Consider the following 17316-nt stretch of genomic DNA (forward strand, 5'->3'; position numbering starts at 1 on the left):
TTAGCCCCGCCATCAGAACGGCGACTGATGAACATGACACTTGGAGAGTTGCCCTTTTGGCTTTCTTCTCGCCCAATCTCTGCAAGAGAGATCACTGGAGCAACACAAAGAGGTGAGGGATTTTGCCAAGTTATCTTGAGTGAGTTTATTTCCTTTCTTGTTTGTTGTTGGGGGTCTGTGATTAACACCCAAAAAATGAGGGCCTCTGTATTTATAACAGTTGCTGAGTTATAAAGGTGAAGCCTTTCCTCCTGGGCATGACTGGGACTGGTTCCATATTACGGAGAGCAGCAGCAGCCGACATGTTTCACAATCCAAGCCCAGACCCTGACAAAAAGATTATATGTTTAGGCACAGTTTAATAGAAATAAGGCATGTGAGGGTTTTGCCCAGGAAGTAAGTTATTTTGATAGGGTTTTCTAAGCAATCTAGAGAATTATCTTTTATTAGAGAAAATGAGATGTGAAGATACCTTCATTAGAAGAGAAACACAGTTTATTACTAAATGTAGCGCCATTGTCGGTGAGTTATGGGGAGGGAAGATCGAGGGGGCTTCACTTTTATGGTGTAGAATGACTCCTTTGATGTTTTACAAAATCCTTTGGAGTTGATGTCCCCTGATCTTAACAGCAGAAAGGTCAAAAATATAGATTTGAGCTTCTTAAAAGTCCCCCTATGAGTGACCAGACACACCTGTGGGAACATGGGTGGACTGCTGCTCTCCATTAATGTAATCTTGAGCAGTTGGATTAGGAAGATGGATCCTTTGGTGCAAACACTGACATACGCACATTGTTTATTTGCCTTTAAATGGTTTCTGTGTAGGTCATTGTTTGACATTATTGGAATTAAGTGTAGCAGCAACAACGTTATGCTACCTAGTGTAATCGTTCATCAAATAATTTAACTGTTGATTATTTATGTCGCTGTCAATTATTTGAGAGCTACGTCTGATCCTTATAAGGCCACTTTCCACCAGGAACAGTTACCTGCTGGATTCTGCATGGTTCGCAATCTGGCTATCAGGCATACCATAGGTCTGCAGAAGTGAAATCTCTGTAATCAAGATGCTGTAATATTAATGTGTGAACTACCGTCCTAAAATCCTTGTCTGGAAAAAATTCCGAATCTTCTCACGTAAGAAAAGTTGGATAGAATAAGATTTGACAATGGCTGCTATCTGGTAAGGCTAACTTATACAAGGATCGAAATAAAAGCTGTAAATCTTCACAGTTGTGATCATGGATAGCTGAAATCCACAATTCAACAGCATTCCTTTGTAGGTAGTTAAATCTGTGAGAGTATCCACAGGGTCGATATGCCACAAATGTGGCATCCTTCACTAAACACATACAACCAATATGACTTCAGAAACTGGAGATATTTTCCAGATGTGACCTTCAGAATCTGGCACAATTCACAAGATAATTGCTCTACACTAATTATGAGAACATCTTCTCCTGGTCCAGCAATTCTCTATGATACTGGGTTAGTTTGCAACAAAAGTATCACGAATGCTCTCAACTCTCTCATGTTGTCATCAAAGTAGTTATGGCTCTTTGTGAAAGTAGGCAGTACAATATGCCACAAAATCATTACTTCAATAATGCAATAAAAAACCTGTAACATAATGCTTATTTCAAGGCGACACTGACCAAAAGGAGTCGTTCCAGCATCTCCAAGAACCAAAAGGTAACACTAATATTAAGAACATTCCCAGACCTTACTATGCTCTACCTTAAAGTAATGTGAACAACGGTAAAGAAATGACATAGTTTGGAAAACCCTTGGGGAATTGTATACTGAATTAAGTTTCAATTCCCTTTGGCTTGCAACCTTAGTCAGGGGGATTAAACTAATTGGGTGTCTCCACAAAAACAGAGAGTATCTCACAAACCTAGAGCTCAGTCATCAATGATGCCTTCAGTGTTAACACACCATGTCCTTTTATTCTGGTTATATATATCCTCGTGCACTTTAATATTTTTGTATTGAAACCGATGATACCAAGTGCAGGTTGAAGGCTAAGAGAAGCAACCCTGCCTGCCAGAATTCCATTTTCCACCTTGGTCCTCGTCACTGCGTGAACAGCCTACGCAGCGAATGTGTAGACCACTGCTACTATTGCATAGGCAAGGTTCTGCAGCAGGATAGTCCGGGTTGCCAATTTATGATTCATAGTTGCAATAACCCATTAAAGTCAGTGAGAGTCCTTAGACTTGCCAAAAGTGCATGTTCTTCAGGTCTGCAGTCCACGCTCACTGAGTGAGACTTAAGTAATAGTTTTCCTATCCTGCTACCTAAATTCAGCTGTGTACATTGGTCACTACAGATCAGAATGTTCTATCAGTTTTGTATACTATCAATATCAAGACTACTATATTCACCTGTGATGCAAGATCTGGTGCCACTGGAAGAGACAGACTTAAAGCCAACATTTCTTGGTGTTGTGTAGATATTGAAAGCCACCTACCATGCTGGGTATATTTTAGCCAAAAGTGTATTATTGTGCTATGGCATTGCACATCATTGCAACTCTCAACAAATCATGCATCTTATAATATACCATTATATTTTGGTCCATTGGGGCTCAAGCCTCTTGTATGAACAAGGACATTTTATGATTTGTGCAACCCAAAATATAATATAAGCACTGTACTGCTATTAGAACATGCCACCCACAAAGAGTGGAATTTTCTAAGTTAAATAGGGGAAACAGGCCATCATTGAAGTGCTGGAGAAAATGTTCATATGTTAGATATGTTTTGACTTTTTCACTCTTTTGTTTACATACTGTTTGTAAAATGCCAGATGTTCGAATAAAAACGTTATTGTATTATTTTCAAGAAACTTTGCCTAGGGAAAGTACATAACGATGTAAGGCCCAACACAAAAAACCATTTGTGCTAAAACGTTCTTGTTAAGTGTGCAAATGGTATAATTTGCAAGGGTAACCTTCACTTTTTCAATTTAAAAAAAGGGAACTTAAACTTGAAAATGAGTTACTCACAAGTAATATTACACTAGTGTGATTAAATGTGCTCCCAGGGGCAGCAAGTGCTTGTTCCAGAGTAGGAATGCTAACGTTTTTGGGCGTTCACAAACCGTTAAAGGCACTTTCCATCTTAAATTCGCTCTAAGATGTACTCCTGTCAACGTCAGGAGTACATCTCTTTTCATGGTGGGAATGTGGATGGAAAACTCTCAAAAATGTTTAGCACACACCTGCCAATTAATTGATCTCATCATGCATTTCCTTGTAGAGGATGCGTTTACCGTTGTGGGTTTGTTTACAGAGGATAATTTGTGACGCTATCCATGGCGATTCAGTGCCCAATATAGTAAGGGTGGCGTTGGCCTGGATGTTGGGTTTTCTATATGGCTGCATTCAAAACTGGCAGACGAATCATTGCAGCCTGCTAGCCAAACCCAAATGTGAGCGTAGTCTTTTTAGAGATGCTGTTGTGGAGTGTATTGCGGTAAGGTGCTGTGCAGCTGCTTTGATGCTCGCCCTACCAGAGTCATCAGTCAAATATGCCTCGCAAGCGGGACTCCTGGTACTTACTGTCTTTGATGGAACTCTTCTTCACAATCAAAAAGAAGCCCTTTGCCACAGGAGAAGGCAAAAAATCTGACCAGCAGGTGGGGACATTTTCTTTGATCCTCTGGGGCTGCAGTGGGATAGAGTTGGGGGACGAGTTTGGACAGAGATAATGTAAATGTACACTGTGAATGCTTGTGCATGTGTTACAGCTACTTACACACATGAGCTGCAACGTTTGCAGCTTCCTAGGAGTGCTCCTGGTATTCTTCGAGAATTCCAAAACATAAGGAAATCTACACCAAACTTAGGCTTAAGCCTGTGAGTATAGATTTATACATTTGCATATGAATTGTGTCCTTTAATTTTGCACAAAACGGGTGTTTTAGGTTTTACTTGTCTTTTTCTTCAAAAGACCTATTTAAATCACATGGGGGTGCTGGAGTAGAGTATCCTCTTTCAGCTGAATTCAGTGTAAGTTACTTGCAACAGAATTGGTTTTCCAGATTATTATGACTCAGCCGTCTCCTGCCTTCTTTTTTACAGCCTGGGGACGATACTACAACAAGTACATCAATGTAAAGAGAGGTGGCATTGGCGGGATCACAATGCTGCTTGCCGGATACTGCGTTCTCAGCTACGCATGGAATTACAATCATATCAGTAGGGTTATTATTTTATGCAATTTTCCCTCTTCTTCCTGATTGTGTGTGGATTGGCTTTTGGCGATTTCCTCCCTTCTTTATGCATTGCTAATATTGCGCCACATTCTAGTCAGATTAAAATGTAGAGCTAGATGTTAGATTGGGATCTTAATAGTATGAGGTTGTAGTTAATAAGGTACGCAACACAGAAAGCTCATTTCATGCATCGCAGGTTTTTAGCAGAGATCTTGAACTATCCCAATGATATCTTAATCACTTCTATTTTCTTGGTCTCGCCTCTGACCGTGCAGACGCTGTTGCTTGTAAACCTTTTTGATAGTTTACAGTGGCCTTGCAGTCCACCCATTGCTTACCATTAGTTGGCATAATCGTCACTCTTGTTTTCTGGCTGCTGATTTGTTAACGCATGTGGGCTTCACTACCTCTTCTTGTGTTTGACCATCCACTTGAGCATGTAATGTTATGTGTATTTTTAAAGCACACTATCACCCGCAAAGGTATCCTCGCTCTCAGTAGGTGTGTGTGCCTAGCCCAGTCTAGGGTAGGTTGATTAATTGAAAAGCCAGGTCTTCTTGCGGAATTCAAGAGAGGAGGTGGCTCTGATGTAAAGTGGGAGGTTGTATTACCCTTTTGTAGCAATGTAAGAGAACACCCTTCTCCTGATGTGGTTCTGTATATGCTTGGAATTTGTGCAAGAAAGAGTCATGCAGAGTAGAGGTGTCTGAGTGTTTTGTGGAAGAAGATACAATTATTCAGGTAGGTGGGGCCCAAGCTGTGTTGTGTCTTCAGTGTGTGTGCAAGCAGTTTGAAAAGCGCATGCTTGTCTGTCAGGAGCCAGTGGAGCTCCCTGAGGTGTGGTGTGATGTGAATTCTGTGTAAAAGGATTAGGATAAGTCTGGCTGCCAAGTTCTGGGTGGTTTCTAGTCTTTTGGTGAGTTGCTTAGTGATCCAGGCATAGAGGGTGTTCTCATAGTCCAGCTTGCTAGTGACTAGGGCGAGTGGAGTTTTATTGGGTGTTGCTTGTGAGCCATTTGAAGATTTTCTTTAGCATTTTCAGGGTGTGGAAGAAGGATGCAGTAATGGTGTTGACTTGTGCGGTCATGTCCAGTTTACCGTCAGTGATGATTCTGAGGTTCCTGGCGTGGGTGCTGGGTGTAGGTCCGAGTTTGGCTGGCCACCTGTTGTAGTCCCATGGCAAGGTGTTCTTGCTAAATTTCACTCCTTCTGTCTTGTCTATCTTGAGCTTGATACAGTTGGCTTTCATCCAGTTAGCAAGTTCGGTCATGCAGGCTTTGAACCAAATTCTTGTGTTATGGGTCTTATCCAAGAGGGGGATACGAGTTGCATGTCAATGCTGAAGGAGAGGATGTGTACCAATGACGTTCGCCTGAAGGATCATGTATGTGTTGCAGAGGGTGGGGCAGAGCAATGAATTTTGGGGCACTCTACAGATAAGTTTGAGCACTTCCAAGGAGTAAGTTGCCAAACTGACGTCTTGACTAAAGTACTTCCAATGCTTGCCTTTTAGGGTGCTACTTTTTTCCTGTTGTTGAATCACTCGATGAGAGTGCATGTGACTTTGTGTTACTTGTCCCCATGGCACCCTTCCAAGCCCAAATCCTTCCTGTTGCTTGTCCCCGTCCACCTCCTCCACGCCCACAACCATCCCTTTGTTTTTCTGTCTCCCTCTATTCGTGTTTTTGCTTTCACCAACCCATTGTCCATGTTGTTGCTTGCCTCCTCTCGCCCTCCTCCCTCTGTCTGTGTTGTTGCTTGCTCTTTCCCACTGTCTGTGTTGTTGCTTGCCACCCTCCCACTGCTCTTGTTGTTGCTTGCCCCCGCCTTACACTTTCCATATTATTGCTTGGTCCTCCCGCCCACTGTGTTATTTTTTTGCCAACTCCTGACACCTCCTGCCCTCTGTGTTGTTGCTTACCCCCTCTAATCCCTGTGGGTTTGTCTTTCCTTTCCACACTTTGTGTTGTTTCTTGCCTCCCACGCTGTCTGTGTTGTTGCTTGCCCCCTGCAGCTGTTCCTGTTGTTGCTTGACCACACCTGTGTTGTTGCTTACACCCTCCTGCCCCAATGTTTTTGCTTCCTGCCTCACACCTTCCATGTTGTTTCTTGCACTCTTACCCTCGTGGTGTTGTTGCTTGCCCCTTTCTGCTGTCTGTGTTGCCCCTCCCCACCCGCTGTAACTAAAAAGAAATGACACGGCAAGCAAGGATGCTTTAAAAAACAAAACACTTTCAGCCATGCAACCAACCTCTCGTTATCATTACTTGCCCCCACCCATCATAACAAAAATGTAAATGCTAGGACGTGGCCACCGCTGGTCATGTTGTAGCACTTTTTCCCCCACACATGCTGCACTGCATGTACTCTCTCCCTCTGACGACTCCTGAACCATCCTCCCACCAGCAACCAAAAAAACACTTTTTTCGTTTAAGTAGCACAGCAACTGTGCTGCTGTAGAATGTGACTAAAAAACATTGACAGAGCCAATAGCTGTCTCGCAGGTGAGACCTATTGACTTTGTCCATGCTCGTTTTATTGCGGTACTTGGACCTCTGGGTTAGTAGTGTGGAGAGTGAAACTACAGGTACCAGAAGGCACAAAAATGAATGAATAGCATCTGACGTGGGACAACTTGAGATTTGTGCCTGTGACGTTGCAAACTAAATAACAACACTAATTATGGTATGATAATAGGATGATAACAAAGATACTGGTAATAATTGAAAAATAATATTATGTGACCTGCTTGTGAGGTACGCGGACAGCCCTCAGTAAGTGGCAGTGTGGATCTAGAGCCATCAAAACACAAGTCCAAAATTACAACTAATTCAGGCTGCGTGAGTCCAGGACAACTGGCCCCAAAATGTGTACGTGGTTTCTGTTTGTCAACCACAAGCAATCCCTCTTGCTGAAGACGTTTGGAACAATCAAAAATGTAACCTCGCTGAACTTTGTACCAATCACGTTTTAATTCTTAATTGGTAAGACATTATCATTATATAATTGTAAATAAAATCGAGCACACACAAGAATAAAAAGATACCCTTCAAATAAAATAGTGGTTCGCCATTAGTCATATATTCTGAAGCCCCGTTAATCACCTCTGCTATTACTTTGCGGTATATACATACCAGCAACTTAACGACACGGGTACAATTGTGGTCCGAAAAGCTAAGAAGAGACAATACACGTGCTTCCACTACTATAAGAACAGTGTACCTCTAAAATACGCGTGCTTCCGCTACTATAAGAACAGTGTACCTCTAAAATACACGTGCTTCCGCTACTATAAGAACAGTGTACCTCTAAAATACGCGTGCTTCCGCTACTATAAGAACAGTGTGCCTCTAAAATACGCGTGCTTCCGCTACTATAAGAACAGTGTACCTCTAAAATACCCGTGCTTCCGCTACTATAAGAGCAGTGTGCCTCTAAAATACGCGTGCTTCCGCTACTATAAGAACAGTGTGCCTCTAAAATACGCGTGCTTCCGCTACTATAAGAACAGTGTGCCTCACTAAGCGTGCTTCCGCTACTATAAGAACAGTGTGCCTCTAAAATACGCGTGCTTCCGCTACTATAAGAACAGTGTGCCTCTAAAATACGCGTGCTTCTGCTACTATAAGAACAGTGTGCCTCTAAAATACGCGTGCTTCCGCTACTATAAGAACAGTGCGCCTCTAAAATACGCGTGCTTCCGCTACTATAAGAACAGTGCACCTCTAAAATACGCGTGCTTCCGCTACTATAAGAACAGTGTACCTCTAAAATACGCGTGCTTCCGCTACTATAAGAACAGTGTGCTTCTAAACTATTAACCTTAAAAACAATTTCCACACTTTGGTTAGTCTCGGACAAATGCATACATCCTATATATTCGACAAGTGGGATTCAGTACAGGCTCCACACACTCACTACATTTTTGTCAGTATATTGAAAATGATATTACATGTAGTAGTTACAAATTTCTTTGGGCGGATCAATAGTAAGGTACATTTGAGGGCTATGAACTCGGAAGCTTTGCCGCGGAGTTTGAAAAAGTTCTCCTTCCACATTGACGAATGGATTGGCTCAGAGCCGTCTCAGCCTGCCTTGCGTATAGTATGGAGGTACAGGAGCGCAGATTCATCAGATATTGTGCAGTGCCAAATCTAAGATCTCGAGAGGAGTGCATTGGTGTGAATATTCTCCCCAAGAGCGCATCCTTAATGTTCTCAACTTCGGTTTTTTAGTTTCCCCACATAGATCGTCGAACAGTAGCGGAAAAGTGAGACAAACTTAGTGTAGTAAAGAAACAATTGTGTATATGCAGACACTCCAATTAAAAAAGGAAAAAATAATCTAATTAAACTACACCTATGTATCACTGTCACCATTTATTGTGGCAAAACAGGACCTCAGTGATGCTGTGTTGGTCAAAGAGTGCAGCTATGGATGGACCACATGTGGTAAAATCAGAAATATGACCAAGAACAAACATAGAAGGATGACTGGGAGCAACAGGGAAGGTCGGCCTTTCTAGACAGTATGGTGGTGGGGCGAAAAAAGACATGGAAACCCAGTAAAGATTTATGTGTGCTGACTTTGAAAAAGAAGCACTCAGATTGAAAAACCCATATGTCTGGTTGCATGTAGTGGCGGAACATCCAAGGCTTACTGGTGGCTCTGACTAAAAACAAGCATTTGCAAGAGCAATTGTATTTGCCAATGTGTTTTAGCCATGTTGTACACCAGCATGGCTAAAAGTTAGTGGCATGAGGAGAGTGGCATGCAGTGGTGTAGAGTGGAATGGCGATGAGTGGAGTAGCGAAGAGTAGAGTAGAGTGTCGTGTATTGGGGTGGCATAAAGTGGGGTCGCGTAGAGTAGCAGTATAACCTGTTTCGTTCAAATGCTATGATTGTATTCTTGCGTATGTACTTTGCTGATGTAAAGCGCTCTGATACCCTCGGGTGGAGCTAGCGCTATATAAAACCTTCAAAATAAAAATAAATAAATACAGTGGAGTGGCTTAAAGTAGAGTGGACTGGTGTAAAGTGTTGCAGAGTATACTGGCCTAGAGTGCAGTGGCAAAGAAATCGGCAGCGTACAATGCTATAGAATTCAGTGGCATAGATTAGAGTATTGCATTGTAGAGGGCAGTGGTGTAGAGTGCTGTGGTGGAGAGTAGAGTGGCATAGAGTGCAGTGAAAAGTGTAGAGTGGTGCAGAGTAGAGTACCGTAGAGTGCAGTGGCGTAGAGTAAAGTAATGCAAAGTAGAGCCGCGTAGAGTTCATTGGCATACAATGCATTGGTGTAGAATGCAGTAGTGCAGAGTAGAGTGGCGTATAGTTTAGTGTTGCAGAGTAGAGTGTCCCAGGGTGCAGTGGTGTAGAGTGGCATTGAGTACAGTGGTGCATATTAGAGTGTAATGGTGTACAGTGGAGAGGAGTAGCGAATAGAAGAGAGTGGATTGGTGTTGCGTGCATTGGTGTAGAGTGCAGTGGCAATTAATTCAGGGTTGTAGAATGGTGCATAGTGGAGTGGCATAGAGTGGAGTTCTTCATAGTGGAGTGATGCATAGTGCAGTGATGTAGAGTGGTGTAGAGTGCAGTGGTGCAAAGTAGAATGGTGTAGAGTTCAGTGGTGGAGAGTGCAGTATTGTAGAGTGTCATGCAGTGGTATAGAGTGACATAGAGTGTAGTTGCGTAGAGAGCAGTAGCGCGGAGTACAGTGCAGTGGCATAGAGCTCAGCTGCATAGCGTGTAGTTGCGTAGAGTGCATTGGCGCAGAGTGGAGCAAAGTGGAGGGAAGTGGTGCAGAGTGGAGTGCAGTGGTGTAGAGTACAGTGGCAGAGAGTAAATTGTTTCAGAGTAGAGTGAAGTGGCGTGGAGTGTTGCAGGATAGAGTGCAGTAGCATAGAGCGTAATGGTCTAGAGTAAAGTGGCAGAGTGCAGTGGTGCAGAGTAGATTACAGTGAATTGGCATAGAGTGCAAGGGCGTAGAGAGAAGTTGTACAGAGTAGAGTGTATTGGTATGGAATGCAGTGTTGCAGAGTGGAGTTGTGCAGATAAGAGTGGATTGGCGTGGCCTAGACTGGAGTGGTGTAGAGTATAGTGACGAAGAGTGTTGTAGTGTAGAGTGGAATGGCATAGAGTGCATTGGCACAGAATAGAGTGGTACAGAGTAGAGTAGAGAGTCATGAAGTGAAGTGGCGTAGATTGGAGTAGAGTGCAGTGCCATTGAGTAGTATAAAGTGGCATAGTTTAGAGTAGAGTGCAGTGGTGTGGAGAGGAGTAGAGAGGAGTGTAGTGTGGAGTATACATGGTATGGTAGCGCATTTCCAATATAGACAACACATTTTCGATTGAAATGACAATTACATGTGCATAGACATACAGTTTTACTTCTAAAACGATACCATACACAAACGATCATGTGTGGAAATGACATCACCTAGTATATTGATTTGTTCTAGTCATATTAGAGTATTTGTTTCCAATACAATTCAGAATTAACAAAAAATGTGCTTCATGTGTGCCTTCCTAATTTGGATATATCCTGAAATACTTGCACAGTTTATTTAAATGTGGTTGTGTGCTACAAAAAAAAACCTTTCCTACCACCAGAATCCAGCAAGATTGTCGCACAAATTCTCTCACTTTGAAGTCAGGGAAAGAAAAGTAAACACTAAGCTCCCTCGGAAGACACCCTGACATTGGACCTCTGTCTTTGAATGCACAGCAAATGTGACAAGATAAGAACAAGATTTACAGGACAGTTTACAGAAAGGGGCACTCGTAGAAGAATAAAAGGAGAGGTATTGTGGAAAGGATTTGCTCCTTGAAAGGGACAAACTGAAACAGGATAGCCTAAAACAAATATAGCCAGCAAATAGAAAGCCAGAAAGTGCAAGTAACAAAGCCAATGGTAAGCAATAGGCAGAATACATTTCCAGGGAAGCTTTCCAAATGCCCCCTAGATGTCTTTAGCAAACCAGAAAGCTGTGCTGTCTTTGACCTAATAAGGTGCACTTTACAAACGGGAACATTTCTCAAACACAACCTAAGCAAAGTTCCTTCCGTTCATGCAAAGATTTTAATTGAAAAGAACTCAGTTTTGTTTGGTACGGTTTTCTTTTCTATTAAAAGTAAATTTTCTGTGCAAATGTACTCCGGAGACTTCTTTCCAAAAGCATATTTGTGGGTTTCTTCAGAAACCTGAGCAGTTGTGCAGGAGTGATATTAGGGAGTGAGCTGTATTCTTCCAGGAGATCTGCACTTGGCTAACTGGTACAGGAAAATCACTCCACATCAGCAAGCAGGAGTTAACAGTAGTTTGTTTGCATGTCAAGGAAGGCAGCAAGACTCCTCTACTAACATTGTCTCTGCTTAGCAGCTGTTCGAAATAACCTGCTTAACATTGGCACTTTTTCAGCTTCAGGGGGTTGGTAAACTAAAAGGGGAGTGTCTAGTGAAAGTCCTCCTATATTACAGTTGTAAGCATCCAGGTTAGCCGCAAACTGCTAGGTGGAAAGAGTATTGCTCTCGTCTGAAAAGAAACTGCTTTGACAGTCTTCTGGTCAGCCTCAGGCTGGCAACTGGTACCTGAGATAGTGACCCATACCATCATGTTGTTATGTTAGGTTAACAGGCATTTATAGAGCGCAGCTGTCAATCCGAGGAGCATCATGGCGCTAAGCGGAACAGTTGATAGACAGGGTAACTGAGGCTGGAGACCTGGATTAGATGAGTGCTTCGCAAAGTGCATCAGGGGCTTTAAAAATACAGGTTTTCAGGACCTTCTGAAAAGGGTTTCTGATTGGCTCCAAAGCCTGGAACCCCAATCACTGCAATAGATTTTCCCCCTTTTGAGACACATCTAAAAGCTGGGGGTTTTAACAAATTAGAGTTAGACGATTTAAGAGTATGGTATAGTACATAGCGCGCAAATCTAGGCCGAAGGTAGTGGGTGCCTGAGGAATGGAAGATCCTAAAGGTAATTATCAGGATCTTGAACAGGATTCTTTTGTGGATTGGTAGCCAATGTAGTGCTTCCAGTGCAGCCGATGCTGATGACCTCCTGGGCCATTTTAATACCAGGTGGGCTGCTGCATGTCGTACAATCTGTAGTTTGTCTAGGACCGACTTGTTAGCTCCTGCATTGAGGCTGTTGCAGTAGACAGTCTAGATGTAATTAAGGCCAATACGACTGCTTGTCTTGCCATGCTGGGGAGTAAGTCAAAGAACTTTTTAAGTGATATGTTTCATCATTCCAGTGGGAGGATCAATGTGTTAAAACTAAGGTCTACAAATACCTCTCAATCTTCCTGTAGCTAATTTGAATAAAATGAATTCACCTAGTACACCCGCTCATTGATCTGTCCCAGATACTCTCTTGAATAGGTGACTAGCTGAAAAGTTTAAATGAAAAAGTTGAAAAAAACTTTTAGCTGGAAAGAACACATTTGAATCTATAAAATTGTGAATAGATTGTGGTGACTACATATTAATTCTTTCTCATTTATTTTGAAGGCTAATATTGCTCATTACATGCATTGTTTTCTTCGTTTTACGGGATGAGACTGAAGTTCTTCTTTATCAGAGATATGTTTTCTAGAACTTGCAGAAAAAGGGGATGCTCTCTCTACCTCTTACTCCTTTCTCTATTCTACTTGGTATACTTATTTTTTGCTGACCGCCCCTCATACCCTTTATATTACCTTCCCAGACTTTCTGTCTTTGTCCCACATTTCATACTATTACACCTTGAAGAAAAAATACCCCATTTTGCGTGGTCCCTCTACTTATTTTTTTATATTTTGATTGCTGGTTATTGGACTCTACAAACTGTGATACTGCTGTTCAATTAAACACACAAAAGGAGATTTGAGGAATTCTTGCATTGTGTATAACCACAGGCGATTGCTCGGGGTAGCATTCCAACCCACTGTTCTTTTACCCACCATGTCACCTCAGTTTGGACACAGCCACATGCAAATCAGTCTTGACTCGGCTCAAATAGAAACAGTCCAGCCCGAACTGCAAGGCCAGGTCCTCCCTGAACCACAACTCAAGCAACCCAAGGCTGGTTTCACCCTGATTGGGGCTCCTCTTCAGTCTGGTGTAGCTTGATTCCAGTGGCATAGTGAGCACAGGACTCATGTCTGGGTATACCCCTGCCATTTACGACGGTACATGAAACACACAAAAGAGGACGGGAGGAATGCGTGCAATTTGTCTTATCACTGGCAATCTCTCAGGGTAGCATTCCTACCGATCGGTCTTTGCCCACCATGTCACCTCCTTTTGGACCCAGCCAAATGCAAATCAGGTCAGGTTCTCCCTGAACCAGAACATAAACAACCAAAGATCTATTTCACGTTGATTGGGGCTCATCCGTCCATAGGTTGTAATTTGGTTCCAGTGGCACAAAGATATTTTTGCAAGCATCCTCTCATCACTTTTTAATCGTTTGGCTTATATCTAAAGCTCACTGTATGTGCTCTGGTTCCTAAAACATCTTGAATTGGCTAAATCCCTGATCGGCAAATATAACATACCTATGAGTCCCTAGTATATGGTACAAAGTGTACCTGTAGCCTATAAGTTAAATGTTATTAGTGGACTACGGCACATTACGTGCCACTACTATGTGACTATGCAAAACATGACTGCCAACAGGACACCAGTAACTTGACAGTGCAGGTTTAAACTGCAAATTTGACCTGTAAAAATAACCCCTTTGGACAGGCTTAAACCTTCCATTTAAATATTAGTAAATCAACCCTAATTAGGCTTTAAATACCTATAAGGCAGGGTGCATAATATTGAAAAGTAGGACATGTCAAAGTTTCATGTTGAACATGTCCTTACAGTGACAATGGCCTAAAACCTATTTTCACTGTTGGAGGGTTAGCTGTTTCGTGGGAAAACATTGGGATACATTATTAAAATTGAATAATGTTATCTCCACCTAGGAACCAGATAAAAAGTTCATTCTTGGACTTTTTAAAATATTTAGTACAAATCCAATTAATTGGTAAAGTCTGATTTGTACTAAATATTTTACAAAGGTACTTCTAAAAAGTCACCTTTAACGTACCTAAAGCCTCTGGAAGTCCATACAGTGGTCACCCAGGAGCTGAATAACTCCTTGATGAAGTGTGAATTGGCTCCCAGAGCTGAGACAAAAGCCTTGGGTGTGGGGACAGGTTGACCTCTCCTTGACAGGATGGCCTTATGGGCTTTGCCATCCCTTGCAAATCTTCAACGGATACCTACCATGTCACTGGCAGATGCTACTCATACCTTGGCCTGCCTCCATGTTGTCTTCCTAGTCAGGCTGGCTCCAAACGCCAATGGGAGCTGCGTCAGAACTGGTTTAGAGTGACCTGAGGGAGGGTTTGTCTATTTTCATAGCCACACCACCTAAGTGGGCGAAGGGAGCTCTGCACAAGGAAAGAAACGTCCTGCCATGTTGGGTTTGGGAACATAAGTGTAATGTGGGATTGTTTGCTGTCAGGAAAAATGGAACTGCTGCAAAGCTACTAGGTAGGGTGGCCCTTGGGAACCCTATTATTGAGCGTGGGGCCAGACGTCACCACCAACCACAAGCTAGGGCCAGGCATAAATGTTGCAACCCAGGGTGCATTCTTCATAAAATTACTGGAGAAGACAGAAGAAGGACTGCACCTGCTGTTGAAACTGTGAGAAGAACCCTAATGGTTGGACATGCTCCTGCTTGTACCCAGGACTAAGAAGTGTACTCCAAGGGTCTGTTGGCTGAATTCCCATTAAGCTATTGGGACACAAAAGCTGAAAAAAGCCCAATTTCCTGAAGTAGCCTAACTGACCAGTTTCAATGTACCTGCTATTGTCTCTACTCGTGGCAGCATCTGTTGGAGTGAGTCCTAACCCCGACCTGGGCCCCCTAGGTCCTGGACCCTTGGCTTGTGTTAAGGTGGACTTCCCCAGTTCCCAAGCTGCAAGAAGTGGGACTAGAAACGTTTTTCCAACTCACTGCCTGGAGAACCAACAGAGATCGGGGTCACTATTGAAGCAGTTGACGTTGAATCGCTGGTTGGCCTCAATTTGCAGACCTGCCCCGCTGAAGAAGATCCAATATCCAGAAAAGCTTGTAAGTCAGAAAGTAGAGGGCTTTGATGGGACAGACACCAAGCAGCATCCAATCAACGTCGATGCCTTTGTTGGCACGAATTCACCCACTCAGTGCTTTACCACCTTCGTCCATGACCGCACCAGGATCGCGCTCTTCAGCAACCCGCCGTAGTAGATCAACTCTTCTTATCCAGCTTGCAACTTGACTCGACTGCCACATTTCCCTCCATAAAAGTATCTAAGTCCGATGGCAACTCTTTAACTGGGACCAACCTGGTCATCGTATCCAACTCGCGCTCCATCATGGTCAACCACAAACCTTACCAATGCCCCAGTCTAGACCAGTTGCCAGCGGTTGGCACATTCTGCTTTTTGGCACTATTTTTCATTTAAAACCTTTGAAATGCATATCACTAGTTCACTCTATTGGATTTTTGTTGCTTTAGTGTCCTTTCGTTCATTATCATTGCGGTAATGTCTATGAGGGTTTGATCAAATGGGTATTTAAGAGTAAACACCCCAGCTTACATATTTTGTCTTTTGGAAATCCTACTAGTTTCCCTTCAGACCAATGGACTATTGCCGCCGTATTCTGAAGGAGCAATAACTACAATAGAACACACAGGTTATGCATCGTCAACTATTAAATACTTTAGATTGAGTCAATGATGAGAGTTTGTGAGTAGTTTAAAAGGTTTTATTTTATAATTAAAGATAGAGGTTTCTCTGAGTCTTTAATCATTAGTCAAACATCAATTAGGTTACAGAATTGATCATTTAAAAAAAAATGTAATTAGTGCAGATCACATTATAATAAACATACAGCATGTTCCATTAAGGCAGGAATCCCTATTCTAAGAATTGGGCACAAATGATGTCAGAACCCATGAAAACTTCAAAAATAAAGGCAAGAGTGAGATTAGCATGAAGCTAATAAATTAATAATGGCAGAGTTTCCCATAGAGAGAAAATAAAACATACAGCAAATATGCCTTGGTAAAGTAAATAAGAAAGCATAAAGCGTGGCGTTTTAATAAATGACACAGGAACATAAAGCCTGTCCTTCTGCTCTGCAGAAACAATCGCAATGGACCGCACTCCGCTAGCCCCTCCTCCGGATCGCCCCTGGGGAATCTGGTACATGGAGTTCTTGAGTGGTTCACCCCAGTGGGTGCAAGTAAGTACTTGTTAGACTGATGATCTCTAGACCCGATACATGTCCCGGGTTTTAAAATATCGCCCGAGACATGGCTCGGGTTTCGGGATAACTTCCCTCATCAGTAGAGAAAATAGTTAGGGGTGGAAGAGAGGGCCGCCAAACAACCGTCAAAGGCTTCAATGCCCGCACAGGCACGCAGGTGCGTCGTCCAGGAGCTCGTCAGCTCAAAGCTCGAGGGAGCCAATTTTTAGAAACAATCGCAATGGACCGCACTCCGCTAGCCCCTCCTCCGGGTCGCCCCTGGGGAATCTGGTACATGGAGTTCTTGAGTGGTTCACCCCAGTGGGTGCAAGCAAGTACTTGTTAGACTGATGATCTCTAGACCCGATATATGTCCCGTGTTTTAAAATATCGCCCGCGACATGGCTCGGGTTTCGGGATAACTTCCCTCATCAGTAGAGAAAATAGTTAGGGGTGGAAGAGAGGGCCGCCAAACAACCGTCAAAGGCTTCAATGCCCGCACAGGCACGCAGGTGCGTCGTCCAGGAGCTCGTCAGCTCAAAGCTCGAGGGAGCCAATTTTTTAGAAACAATTGCAATGGACCGCACTCCGCTAGCCCCTCCTCCGGGTCGCCCCTGGGGAATCTGGTACATGGAGTTCTTGAGTAGTTCACCCCAGTGGGTGCAAGTAAGTACTTGTTAGACTGATGATCTCTAGACCCGATACATGTCCCGGGTTTTAAAATATCGCCCGAGACATGGCTCGGGTTTCGGGATAACTTCCCTCATCAATAGAGAAAATAGTTAGGGGTGGAAGAGAGGGCCGCCAAGCAACCG

The 17316-nt window shown here is 43.1% G+C and overlaps 1 protein-coding gene across 1 annotated transcript in view; it reads left to right on the forward strand.

Annotated features, from left to right (window-relative positions):
* Positions 1-17316, forward strand: part of MTNAP1 (mitochondrial nucleoid associated protein 1) — a 119812-nt gene that overhangs the window by 87079 nt on the left and 15417 nt on the right. Inside the window, exons 3-4 of the mRNA XM_085617340.1 lie at positions 5-112; positions 4088-4204. Of these exons, the coding sequence (XP_085473466.1) occupies positions 5-112; positions 4088-4204 (225 nt within the window). The remainder of the gene's footprint in view (positions 1-4; positions 113-4087; positions 4205-17316) is intronic.

The sequence above is a fragment of the Triturus cristatus genome, chromosome 7 (assembly GCF_964204655.1).
Source record: "Triturus cristatus chromosome 7, aTriCri1.1, whole genome shotgun sequence".
NCBI classification, from domain to species: Eukaryota; Metazoa; Chordata; class Amphibia; order Caudata; family Salamandridae; genus Triturus; species Triturus cristatus.